Below are 12,210 nucleotides of genomic sequence, written 5' to 3'. Positions count from 1 at the left end.
ACGCACTCCGTCTTGTCAGCGACAGAAAAGCTAACTCCTTCATGATAGAGGCAAATGGCTCACATGAATAACAAATGTCTTAAATGGACGTATCATCTGTATCTTCCAAACATTGAGGTATGGCTGTAGTAGCTGCTCCATGATGATGATGACTGATCTTATTAGTGTTTAGCAACAGTGGTGTGTCTGGGTAAGATCAGGAAGAAGGAGGATCCTGAATGGATAACATGGTTTAAGCCCCGCCCCCTTTCCATTTGCCGCACCCACTCTGTGTCACGTTTTGCAGTCATGGCTCTCCCATGGGTTTGTTGGTCATCGTTAATGAATGTCCACATCTTTGCCCTCTGATTTCAGGCCCCCCACATGGGTCATTCGGTGTCGGGCGGTCATGTGGGTGTTGGGGGGGGCAGAATGAAGACATGAGAGGAAGAGAGAAAAAGATAGACAGTCGTAGAGACCAAAACAAGCTGAGCAGTGCAGTTCTGGGAAAGCAAGAGAGCACATGGGAGATATAGAGAGAGGAAACGAAGGACAGTGAAGGCAAAGAGTACGGAGTAGGGAGAGAGAGAGGGAGAGCAAATAAAGGGAGAGAGAGAGAATGAGAGAACGATAGAGGCTATTTTCTCAAGGAGAGAAAGGAGGACAGCAATTATTGTATCTAGCACCCAACAGACGCTCCTGGCATCAGCTGATCTCTCTCTCTCTCTCTCTCTCTCTCTCTCTCTCTTTCTCTCTCTCTCTCTCTCTCTCTCTCTTTCTCGCTGTCTGTTTCTCTGGCCATCTGGTGCTCACCGTGTTTGTTATATAATTGATCCGAGGAAATATGCTGAAGTTCCGAGCGGACCGGCGAGTCAGGTAGGTGAGGTGGTGACACTGCAGGAACGCTTTGGCGGAGCACGGCAGCGAGAGAGAGAGAGAGAGAGAAGGGGAGAGGAAGAGAGGGATGGGGGGAAGTTTATAGTGAGTGAGCGAGAGAGAGGCAGGCAGCTGCAGAGGCAGCATGACTGGAAACTCGGAGCTGGAGGTCAGGCAGGACTGCATTGCAGTGCTGGAGGGAGACATCCATGGCTCGTAGGAGATCCTTACAGGCATTTGTACCTCAGCATTGTGTGAGTGTTTGGTGGGTAGACGTGTGTTTAATGTCAGTGTTGACCATGTGCTCCAAAAAATATGAGTGTTGTCAAATGTGAAATAGATTTAAAAGCACGAGCGGAGTAGAATGTTATTGAGAATGTTATTGTGTCCTTTATGTGTTGGATATAGTGCAGGGACTGGTTCTGTTTCTATATAGGTTTCTGGGTTATACATGATAAAGCATGCTCAGTCGCAAGACCCTAAGAGATTACACACACACACACACACACACACACACTTCTCCGCTGATGTTCTAGATTTGTCCAACTGCCTTTAGAGTCACTGGATTCCTGACCGTTGTCTGTTGTCCTTTACATGCAATTGTGTGTGTGTGTGTGTGTGTGTGTGTGTCTGCCCCGACAGCTTGTGCTTGTATTATTTGGCATGCCATTCTAAAGCACAATTTGTCGTAGGAAGTGAGACATCTCTCGTCTGCCAGAGATCTTCAGTTCACTTCCATGGTTCACATAAATTCTGCTTTGTGGTCATCTAGACCCTTAACCAGCTACTCCCCTGTCACAGTGAAATACAGAGTTTAGAATGCTGAACTTCTTTCCCTCTTAATAATTCAGTTGATGGCACAACAGCTGCAGAACGCACTGTACTGCAAATACTGTAAATAGCGCTTTACGTAGGTTTATTTACATATTTTCATCAGGTGCAGACTTTATTGTTACTCTCAGTGCCATAGAAATGAGCCTAAATAGTACTTAACACAATATAGCCAGAAATAGTATATTGTGATATTAATATATGACAAGCCTCTCAATATACAGTATTAAAACAAACCAGTTAAAGATTGGCCTGCATTAACCTTATCTGGAACCTCTAAGATATTTAAAACAATCTGTATCAAACTTTATTTTGTTACTGCGCTCATTTGCATATTGCAGGCTTCTGCAATATCGTGACTGCAAAAACCAATATTATGATAATATAATGATGAACAAACGTATTTCACTCAGCCCGTAGCATCACGTGGCATTTTAGCCCTCATCAGCCTTTCACAATGCAGTCATACATTTATGATCGTGGGTTTTTTTTGCGTCTCACGGTGGAGTGCAGCTTCAGTAGGCTGTGTTACAACTCAGGAAAGAAGATCTACTCACTCCTACTTCAGTGAAAGTTAAATCAGTTCCTGTGAAGCAGCTGCGTTCTGTACAAGTTCGAAGCACTTGCCGTTGGGGCGCGAGTCCCTGGAGCGCAGCCTATCTGAGTTCTCTAAAGTGGGACGAGATACTGCGCTCAGTCACAAGTGGCTGAATGTGAGTGGCTGTCAGGTTAAAGGCAGAACAGGAGCGTGATACCTTCAGTTGGCGACCGGGACTTTGGATATGATAAATTTCTTCGCACTCTAGGCCAGGATGCTGTTCATGCTGCCCCAGTTTCATGTTTAGTTTCACTTCAAATATTTATTCATGACTGTTTAACCCTCTGGACAGTTATGGCCATGGTCAAACACACACATACACACACACACACCCCCACACACACACTCAGCTAAATGTGTGTGTATTGATTGAGCGTAACACTATACTGCTAAGTGGTGAATTATTAAGCAAGTTGGGCGACTCTGCTTTGGTATTTTACAGAATTGTTGTGACTAGTCTGGAAAAGTGTCATGGAGCTTGCAAAACATTTATACCACTATTCGTCTGCTTTCTGTTTTCCAGTCAGAATGAGCCGAACGGGCCAGCTGGGCTCCCAGTGATCCCTACCCGTCTGGAGGAGAACGGACAGATCACAAAAGAGTTGCTGTAAGTGTGCCATCCTTTCTGTTTGAATTTTTTTTAAAAATTCATTCACTCAAACAATTGTCTAAAATTGCAGATGTGCAGGTTTTATATGTATATATATATATATATATGCAGTGAGGATAGTCAAAAATGCAGACCATGTTGTAAAATGAAATGAGCAAAGGGCAAAGGTGATAAATGAGGCATTTTCATTCTAGGGCTATAAAATGTGAATTATATCATGGTTGCTAGAATGAGAAACCCAGCATCTGTGAATGAATATGAGCGTCCAGATTGACACAGGTGACATGGAAAGCCCGAACAGAGACCCAGGTTTCACTGTGTGTCCAATCCTGGTCTCCTCTGACAAATGGGAGCCTCTTATGTGTTTTCTGAATGTGTGTGTGTGTGTGTGCTTTATTCAGTAGCATCATTTAATATCATCCTGACTAACACACGAATATCCAAACGTCCCTTAGGCTTGAGCTATTTTTATGTAAATTCCACAATGCATACTTGAAGCGATGTTCAATTTTCCTTGAATTTGTCGGAGAGCTAGTAAATCTTTTATGTTTAGAGAGCTGTCCAGCCCCCACGGAGACGACACCTCCACCGTGCTCATCCTCCGTGCATTGTAGAGGATCAATACAGGGCTTCCATAGCACATTAATAAAGCTTAATGCCTCTAATGTAGAGGTCTTCCCAGGGTCGGAAGCATTTCATTTTCTACACAGTGGAATGTGGCTTTTTTTTTCATCTCAGTTGAAATTAAAACAAGTTAATAAGCTTAGCTTCCTGCATGGGCACGATCGTGTGCTAGTAGGCTAATCGTTATCATTGTATATGCATCCAATTTGCTGCAGTGTTTATGATGACTGACTGGATGCTTTTCTTATTTTACATGAATATTTGGATGAGATTATAACAACTTAGTTTTATAAATGAAAACCCTGCCGTAATTTTCTATCACTTACGATTTGCTCCAAGTTTGAGTGAATAGCTTCTGAGACTGAATTATCCACCTCTCTTAGACCTATTGGTTAAGATCTGCTCCTATTTAATCAAGCTCATATTTCAGTCTCAGTTGGTTGTAAGCTTCAAAGACTTGTTGTAAATTTGTCTGTCTTGCTGGTCAGCAGATCAATGGCTTCTAGAGAGGGCTTGGAAAATCCAGACCAGGGATCAATATAATTGAATGACGAATACAGGGTAGCATCTGCAGTGTGCGATCTCTTCTTTCTCCCTCTGTCGTCTGGACTCTCTGCTAAAAATCACATTCTTTCGAAACCATCGCCTGTTCTTAAACTACAGCCTCTGGGGTGCGGCCTTGTGCTTTTGCCAGTGGAGGATAAAAATAACGTGGCTCCATGTGTGCATGTCTGCCTCCTTCCCATAGTCCTTCTGTAACTTTTAGATTTTTGGGTCGTCCTCTTTTGCAGTGCGCTCACTCTGTGTATTGGTTTGAGAACGATCTCTGCGTAAAGGTGATGGCTCACTGTTTGTACCTGTGTGTGTGCAGGAGCTCAGATTTGGACATGAATGGCAAGACGGGTAGCAGAGGGCCCGCAAACAACGCCGTTGAGGCAAACAGCAATGCAAACAACCTCAGCATGGCATCTCATTCAACTCCAGAGGCCCAGAATCACTCACAGGTCAGTATAGTGCAGTACACTGCAAAAAGAAGAAGAAGAAGCTGAAACTCAGATAGATAGATACAGTGAACATCAATATTCAGGTTTAGATTAAAAACATGGTCAAAAGTGTGGACATGGCAAATTGGATATTTTTTTTCATGATCTTAAAAATATTCTTTAACTAAAGGCTTATGCGTAAATACTTGAAATTTGTTCTTAGACCAATATGAACAGTCACACTGATGCCTTGTATGGCTTTATCTGAATTTGTAATGTGAACAAAAAATGTTTTATATAACAACCAACAAGTAGTTTTTAGATGTTGCAAAAAAGCAGCCAATATAGAGAAATGTCTTCAGGACTGTTGAAAAAAGTATCTCAGGTCCAAAGGTGTTATCAAAAGAAATCTAAAATATAAAAATATCTAAAATACAAAAATGTTTTTTGACCATCTGGTAAAAAGTTGTGAAATTTGGCACACTGATTGGGGAAGGTCTAAGGAACATTCTGACCATATTTTGGCCAAGTGCTGCCAATGCTCTAGTGCCACCATCTGGTCAAATTTGGGCCTAATTTGAAAGTACATTTATTGTCATAACCTTTGAACTGTGTCCAAAATTTAAAAGCCAGGCATCCCAGGATTCCCTGGGTCGAGACGAGTTTAACGCACTCTATGACGTCAATTGGATTTTGCGCCATCTTGGATTTTGTCAAAAACTTTTTTTTTCACTACTTCTCCTACAAATATTGTCCAGTCATCACCAAATTTGGCATACGTCATCTTCAGAGTGAGCCTCACAAAAATTATTAAAAGAATTTCGAATACTCCAAACGGTTTGCCCGCAATGGGCCAACGAATCTGACAGCAAACCCACCAAACAGGAAGTGAGGCTGTATCTCATTAAGAAAATGAATGAATGATATGGTGAAGTTTTCTGTAAGGAGATGTTTGTTTGTGTATGGAAGGAGTCTCAGGTGTCAGTGCTTTGTAACAGTCAGTAAGTTTTCTGCCAAGGGAAGGTCTTCAGGACTTCAGGCTTCCAGTTCTCGATTTCTCAGTAACATGGCAACCTACTGTTTTTTTTTTAATTGACTTTAATAGAGAGAAAAAAGTAATGCTTGTGAGGCATAGCTGGTGTTTATATAGTAACTGTAATAATGTAAGTGATATCAAGAAATAATTTGAGTCACAGAAGATCCACAGCATTAAATGTTACTATAGGGGTTAAAAATTGTGTCATATTGTTCATTAATAAATTAATAAATTAATAAATTGCAGCTGTTAGCAAATCAATGTGGTATAAGAGGAATAAAACAAATCCAATGTATGATATAAGACTGCAAAGTGCTTCTCTGAGTTGCTCCGGATAAGGGCAAATACCGTAAATGTAAATATTTTATTCCTTACTTATATAATACATTATTCTAAAGTGAGGTTCTCAGTCCTGGTCCCTGTTGTTCTAATATACAGTGGAAAAAACAGTGCGTGCTGAGATGCCAATTCACTAGGTATTACAGGCATATGTGAATAAACTAAAAACTCAAAGCATCTGGCTTGACTTACTAAGTAATGTCCTGTGTGAGCTGAGTCAAGTGTGTGAGCAGGGAAACCACAGAATTACGCAATCAAGAAAAAAAATCATGCAATCAGAAACCGTGATTAAATAATCATCATCTAATTTATTATATCACAACAACCCAGTATTATTATTATTATCCATCAACCGCATTGTCTATGTGTTGTGTTTATGTCTGGTGTTCAGCAAAGCATAACCATTTTCCTATGCCTCTTTGTAGCTGGTTTCACGGACGCCTAAGAGAGCTGCCACTTTTGGGAAGCGCTCCAATTCCATGCGCCGTAACCCAAAGGCTGAAGTGACCAAGCAAGGCTGGCTCCATAAACAGGTAAAGATTGTGAGAGCAATATTGCATTGAGACAATTGATATTGTTATAATTAATTTTTCTGTTCAGCATTTAGCAATGTGTTATTTCTATTTCTACTTCTACACCTCACACAAAATCTCTTCCCATGCTTAGTGTTCTTCTTGATGACAAATGTGTGTGTCAGAGTGCAAATAAGTGTCACGTGACAGGGACTACTTTTATTTTGCCTTGTTGCTTATAGATCAAAATGACAAGAATCATAATATATCATAAAAAATCTTTTTTTTTCCCCACTGTATGTTCTGAGACACATGAAGCCAGCCAACAGCATCTTTTCTAATGGCTGCTCATGCTGCATCACAGGCAGCATAGCATACCCTGACAAAAGAGCTATCTGCCCTCTTCCACATACATGTGCTCACAGCCACCCTTGATTGGCTGGTGTTGCTGTGATTGACAGAGGAGAGAGAATAATATCATCCCTTCCATCCAGAGAGCACAGCCAATATTGCTTCGTTGGCCGCTGGCCAGAGATGGCTGTGCCATCATCGGGATTCCACCTCGCGCTATTCTGTAGCACCATTTTGATTTTTCAATGATTAGAGAAACTAAGCCAAGCATATAAAGTTTCATGTTGGACTGACCATGTCATATTGGTTTTCTTGGACTAGTGAAGTAATTTTGGATTCAGTATTGATGAGGGTTTCATTGTGGTATGCCCAGTGACTATGCACAGAGACACTTGATTAAGAAAATATAACATCTGCCACTTACACCAATTTTTTTTTTTTCCAAAAGAAAATTATTTCAGTCTTACGTTAACATTACATGTAGATGTGTATAGAGTTTAATAAAATGCTAAGCTTACTCATCTCAGAGTGCAGAAAGAATACAGTGAGCAGTGGCGGCTCAGCCACTAGGGGTCCTTGAGCAAAGGCTTGAGCAGGACTCAGGAGTGCTGTCCCATGCCTAACCCTGTCCTCGCATCTCATTTTTCTTCTGGGCTGGGATATACAGAGAAACCGTTTGGATTTATTGTGCTGATGTCCTATAAAGGCCATCTTTTAAATACCAAATTGCAATACAGAACTGAAGCTGTTTATTACAAAGTGAACAAGTGTGACTTTTCCGGTTACTTGTTATCTTAAGTTAAACATAATCAGGGTGGCTGGTATAAACGGGCTAACAGGGCTAAGCACTGCCATCTTTCACATCTAAAAAGCTATTAATATATCATTTTTGGCATCTACATCAGACTATTTGCTCTTAACAATGTGATATTGTTTTAAGAACTTTGTGGAATGGAGTGCATCAGCACTAGCAGTGGGTGTAAGATAAATACACAGAATGGTGGAGAGTTTAGGGCTGATTTATTTCTAGCCCCCACTACAGATTCATGCAGTCTGTCATTTCTGTCAGATCTCTGTCAGGTGATTACACAGAGTGAAACACCCCTTAGATTACGTGCACATTCGCGCTGATATCTCTCAGCACGCTTTGCTGACAGATCAGTGACACGCCATCATGTAAAATACGGTAAATACTTAAAATATTGTAAAATACAGTCGCAAGCATAATGAAGGCCAGCAAGGTGGATTATTTACTCTGTTTTCCTTTTTCCCCACAAATGCATTTAAAGGAGGAAATAACAGAAGACTAATCACAGACTGTGGGGTCTCAGTTTCAGTACAAATTACTTTTTTTTTTTTTTTTATGAAAGCATTGCAAACTTTGCTGTTTACCATGTTTGGTATATGGAGGAAACATGGCATGAAGCCAGTAAAGCATTACAGACTAGCAAAACACATTCAGATTTTTTATCTGTCTTTAGGTGCATGTGTGTGTGTGTGTGTGTGTGTGTGTGTAATAATTCTTATTATGCCATCAATTAGACCTCTTGATATACTGTAATGCATTGTTTAGCCTTAATAGATTCATAGTCAAACTACTGAGAGATATTAGATTTTATTCCTCCTATCTAATATCACAACCGTCCATCACTAAACCTGATGATTTGCTGTTGTTAGAGTTTGATTATGATTATAATGTTCTTATTGCAGGCCAGCAGTGGTGTGAAGCAGTGGAACAAGCGCTGGTTTGTGCTCACAGATCGATGCCTCTTCTACTATAAAGGTTGGTTGTGAAGACATTTTTGTGTGCGGTTATGTTAATAACTTTCTATATTCATATTGCTGGTGGTGACCACACCTTCAAGATTTGATTATCCAAATGCCATTTACCTACAACTGAACATATCCTTTCTGTATTCATTTGAATGTAGTGTCCTCTGATCCTGTCTGTTCTGCACAAATTCATTTCATCCTCAGATAGTTGGTCTTACATAAACCACAACAGACAGCATCATTCACAACTAAAGTGTCCAAATTCTTGATTAACATGCTGCTATACTGTGAAAACCATGACACATTAGGAAAGCACTTGGATTTGTATTGAGTTTGTGTATATGGTTAGAAACTGGGCCTATCCTCTAAATTGGGTAGAAATGTTGGTTATAAAAACCCTTATTTCTTTACAGTCTGATGAGAGTATACTGTTCTTCATGGTCAATTTACGTGTTACAGTATTGTATGTTTAGTCTAAGCGTTTAGATTTGTATTTTTTTTGCAGTAGATCCCAGAACTCTTCCATGCACGGACGGCCTTAGGTCTTTTCGCCGAATATTCATTTGAATATACAGAAATTAACTGTATATCTTATCTTTAATGATTATATAATTTCATGATACTAGTGATGACACACATTGCTCAAATGCCTCCACGTAGATTTTAATCTCTGTGAGTCACCCTTATGATGATACATCATAAGGGTGCAAGAGATGAAAGGGCACTTAAAAGTGGGCATTATTTAGTCACGTTTACGGGTAATTTCATGGCTGGTCAAATGTGTGTTTTATGATGAAGGTTTATGAGATCCTTGTAGAACATCTGCCCACAGACAGCCTTCACACACATCTGGGTTATGGTTTGTGTGTGTGTGTGTGTGTGTGTGTGTGGAGTGCTTCTCATTTTGACCCAATTGTGAAGGTCATGTGAACAGCACAGCCTCTGAGGACAGAGGTCAGCTAGCTCCTCCCCCAGTCCTCCACCAATCATAGTTTTTCCACTCATAGTTACGATAAATCCTGCATAAATGGCTGCAGCTTAATTTATTATGATATACCGGTTCTACTATACATGTGGGGAGTGTTGGCAAAACACACCAATACATAAACATGATGATACATAGTTCTTGTGTGCTGTGGTTATGTGTGCTGTGGTTATAAGATGGTTAATAGAAATGTTTTTATACTGAAGTATTTTTTATACCTAAGTGAGACTGAAGTATTAATTACATCCAGGCTGATACTGTAATGTCTAAATCACTAAGCAGTATTGTTTGTGGTTCAGTGGGATTATTGTGGAGATATTCACCAGGGTTTTGTAATGCTGAGCTTATTTAGTGCCCCCTAGTGGCCTGCATGCTTGGCTCTATGTGTTTCCTGTCTACAATGCAGCTCAATTACTGTTTGATTTTTTTTCCCCCCACACAGTACATAGCAGCTCGGCCTACACATTTAAATCTGCCTAGGTGATTCATATTATCCTCTTTTCAGTGAAATGTTTTAAAGCAGGCGCTGATGGTGCACTCAGTGAATGAGTGGGCCTGAAGAGGAAGTGTAGGCTGAAAAGCTGGCATGCAGGTTGGGGTGCTGTGGGATCAGCTGGAGGCTTGTCAGTGTGAGCCAGGCTTTCCCAACTCTAACTCTCTTTCTCTGTTATGTATTTCTCTGAGTCAACTACAATCGTCAGCAATGTAACACTCACTGCCCCTACTGTATCTTTCTAACTCTTTCCTGCTCATTCTTTTCATTCAATAAATTGCTGTGGACTTTTTAGTGTTCAGAGGTGTCAGTACAGAAAGTTTTGGGGTGTATGAAAGGATTCGGTCATTAGAATTTCAGTCTCCTGGTGCTCAAGAGGAAAATGCAGTTTCATTTCAAACAAAATGGGGTTTTCAAAAAGGGGCCCTATGTGTGCCAAGAAAACATTCCCCACACAATTACACCACCTCCACCATCCTGAACTGTTGACACAAGGCTGCCTGGGTCCTTTGATTAATCCGAGCCTACAGTACTGTCGCAACAGAAACTGCATTTCATCAGACCAGGCAACGTTTTTCCAATCTTCCAGTGAGGTAATGAGAGGCGACCCCTGTGTCCCTTCACCCCCTCAGGACTGAGGGCAGATCAGGCTGCAACTTTTTGCTCCGGTCGCTCCAGTCTGGCTCTCTGCACTGTTTCCATATTCAGAACACTGATCTGTTGTTCCTCCATATTCAACAAAAGTGAAACTGCTCACAGTTTTTCTATCTCGATATCCATTTGTAAACAGTGAACCAAAGAACCTTTTGTCCATAATAGACCTACCCTCTTTATAAATCACTATTGATGTGGTAATGGCGGTATCAGCGGGCAAAAGCTTCCAAAATCCTTCTTCTCTTTCATCTGACCACACATTTTCTTCTCTCTCTCGACCTCTGAGCTCGCTAAACCCGCTCTAACGTGTGGGAATACCTGTGTTTCTCCACCCACTACTGACTGTTTGAACTCATACACTGTCGTTCCTGAAGGGAAAGAATCCCACGCATTTGATCCTGGATTTTTACATACTGTAAGTTGAAGAGCTGCCTTTTTTCCTGCCACATGCACAGATATAAGAGAGCTACATGGCACATTATGTATATACCTGCACTGCTGATAATTCAGTTGAAACAAACTACAGGAAACTTTTGCTGGGCAAATGTAAATGTGGGACAGAAATGATCCTGAGACCTGTCTGTCTTGAGCAAAGTACATTACTACTGTTGGTACTAACAATTATTGCGAACAATTATAATACTAGCCTGATAATACTCAACCAGACTAGAGATGACAGGTTAGTTTTTAATTTCATATAACAGGAATCAGCAATAACACGACTACATGAAATTTAAAAAAAATAAGCTTTGTGTTTCGCTAAAGCTACCATTCCCAAACTAGTGACATCATGATAAATACAGCCTGACAAACTAAATCACAAATCTAATTGCAAAGCTAATCATATCAACCATGACATACACTACTAAATATTAGGAACATTAAACAACAACTGAGGTTGAGTTAAAAAGAATCTAAACTGTACTAAAAGGAATAGACAGTAAACTCAGCTCTCCAGCCTGCCTTGACACTAAAGTCAATAAAGTCCATAAAAAGCATTCTCCAGTGAAAATTAATCCTCATGTCATTGGTTCTTGCATTCAAATGCTTCCCAGTGTAACTGGGTTTTGCCAAAATTTTCATAAACATGCTGAATTGATGGACAATCCGGAAAGTTGCTCCCTCCAAGACGGTGTCTCCTTCAATGTGTGAATTGTAGCTCAAAGTGGCATCTAGAAGGCCATGAGGCATTATGGGTCAAGTAATGGAGGAATGGTGGACCGAATGGTCCGTAAATCAAATCCAGGAGGTCTTTTTTTTCTTTTTTTCTTTTCTGTTTTTTTGTTAATGGTGGTAGAAATTACAACTCACCATTATCAAATTTATTAGGTTTAGGGGGCCAAGCACAGAAGGTGCATAGGCACCCTATCGTTATTGTACCTCTTCTTTTTCTTCTTCTTCTTCTGGCTAGGGTGTTTATGGCAGCCCATAGAACCATCTGGTACAAAGTTGTGAAATTTGGCACACTGATTGTGGAGGGTCTAAGGAACATTCTGGCCAAATTTGGGCCAAGTGCTGCCAACGTTCCAGCGCCACCATCTGGTCAAATTTGGGCCTAATTTGGAA

General features: G+C 40.6%; 1 protein-coding gene across 11 annotated transcripts in view; it reads left to right on the top strand.

Moving 5' to 3' along the window:
* plekha6 (pleckstrin homology domain containing, family A member 6) overlaps positions 1-12,210 on the top strand; it is a 103,072-nt gene that overhangs the window by 53,937 nt on the left and 36,925 nt on the right. For 4 of the 11 annotated variants that reach the window (XM_053227311.1, XM_053227306.1, XM_053227312.1 and 1 more), the window contains 4 exons: positions 2,808-2,891; positions 4,390-4,522; positions 6,302-6,409; positions 8,450-8,522. In XM_053227311.1, coding sequence (XP_053083286.1) covers positions 4,406-4,522; positions 6,302-6,409; positions 8,450-8,522 — 298 coding nt within the window. In that variant the 5' untranslated portion in view covers positions 2,808-2,891; positions 4,390-4,405. Of the gene's footprint in view, positions 1-57; positions 856-950; positions 1,121-2,807; positions 2,892-4,389; positions 4,523-6,301; positions 6,410-8,449; positions 8,523-12,210 lie in introns of those variants that run through there. The other 7 variants (XM_053227309.1, XM_053227308.1, XM_053227303.1 and 4 more) reach the window with 4 other exon arrangements.

Source organism: Pangasianodon hypophthalmus, chromosome 20, assembly GCF_027358585.1.
Source record: "Pangasianodon hypophthalmus isolate fPanHyp1 chromosome 20, fPanHyp1.pri, whole genome shotgun sequence".
Classification (NCBI taxonomy): Eukaryota; Metazoa; Chordata; class Actinopteri; order Siluriformes; family Pangasiidae; genus Pangasianodon; species Pangasianodon hypophthalmus.
Note: the sequence above shows the minus strand (reverse complement) of the source record. Positions and strands in the feature narration are given on the sequence as shown.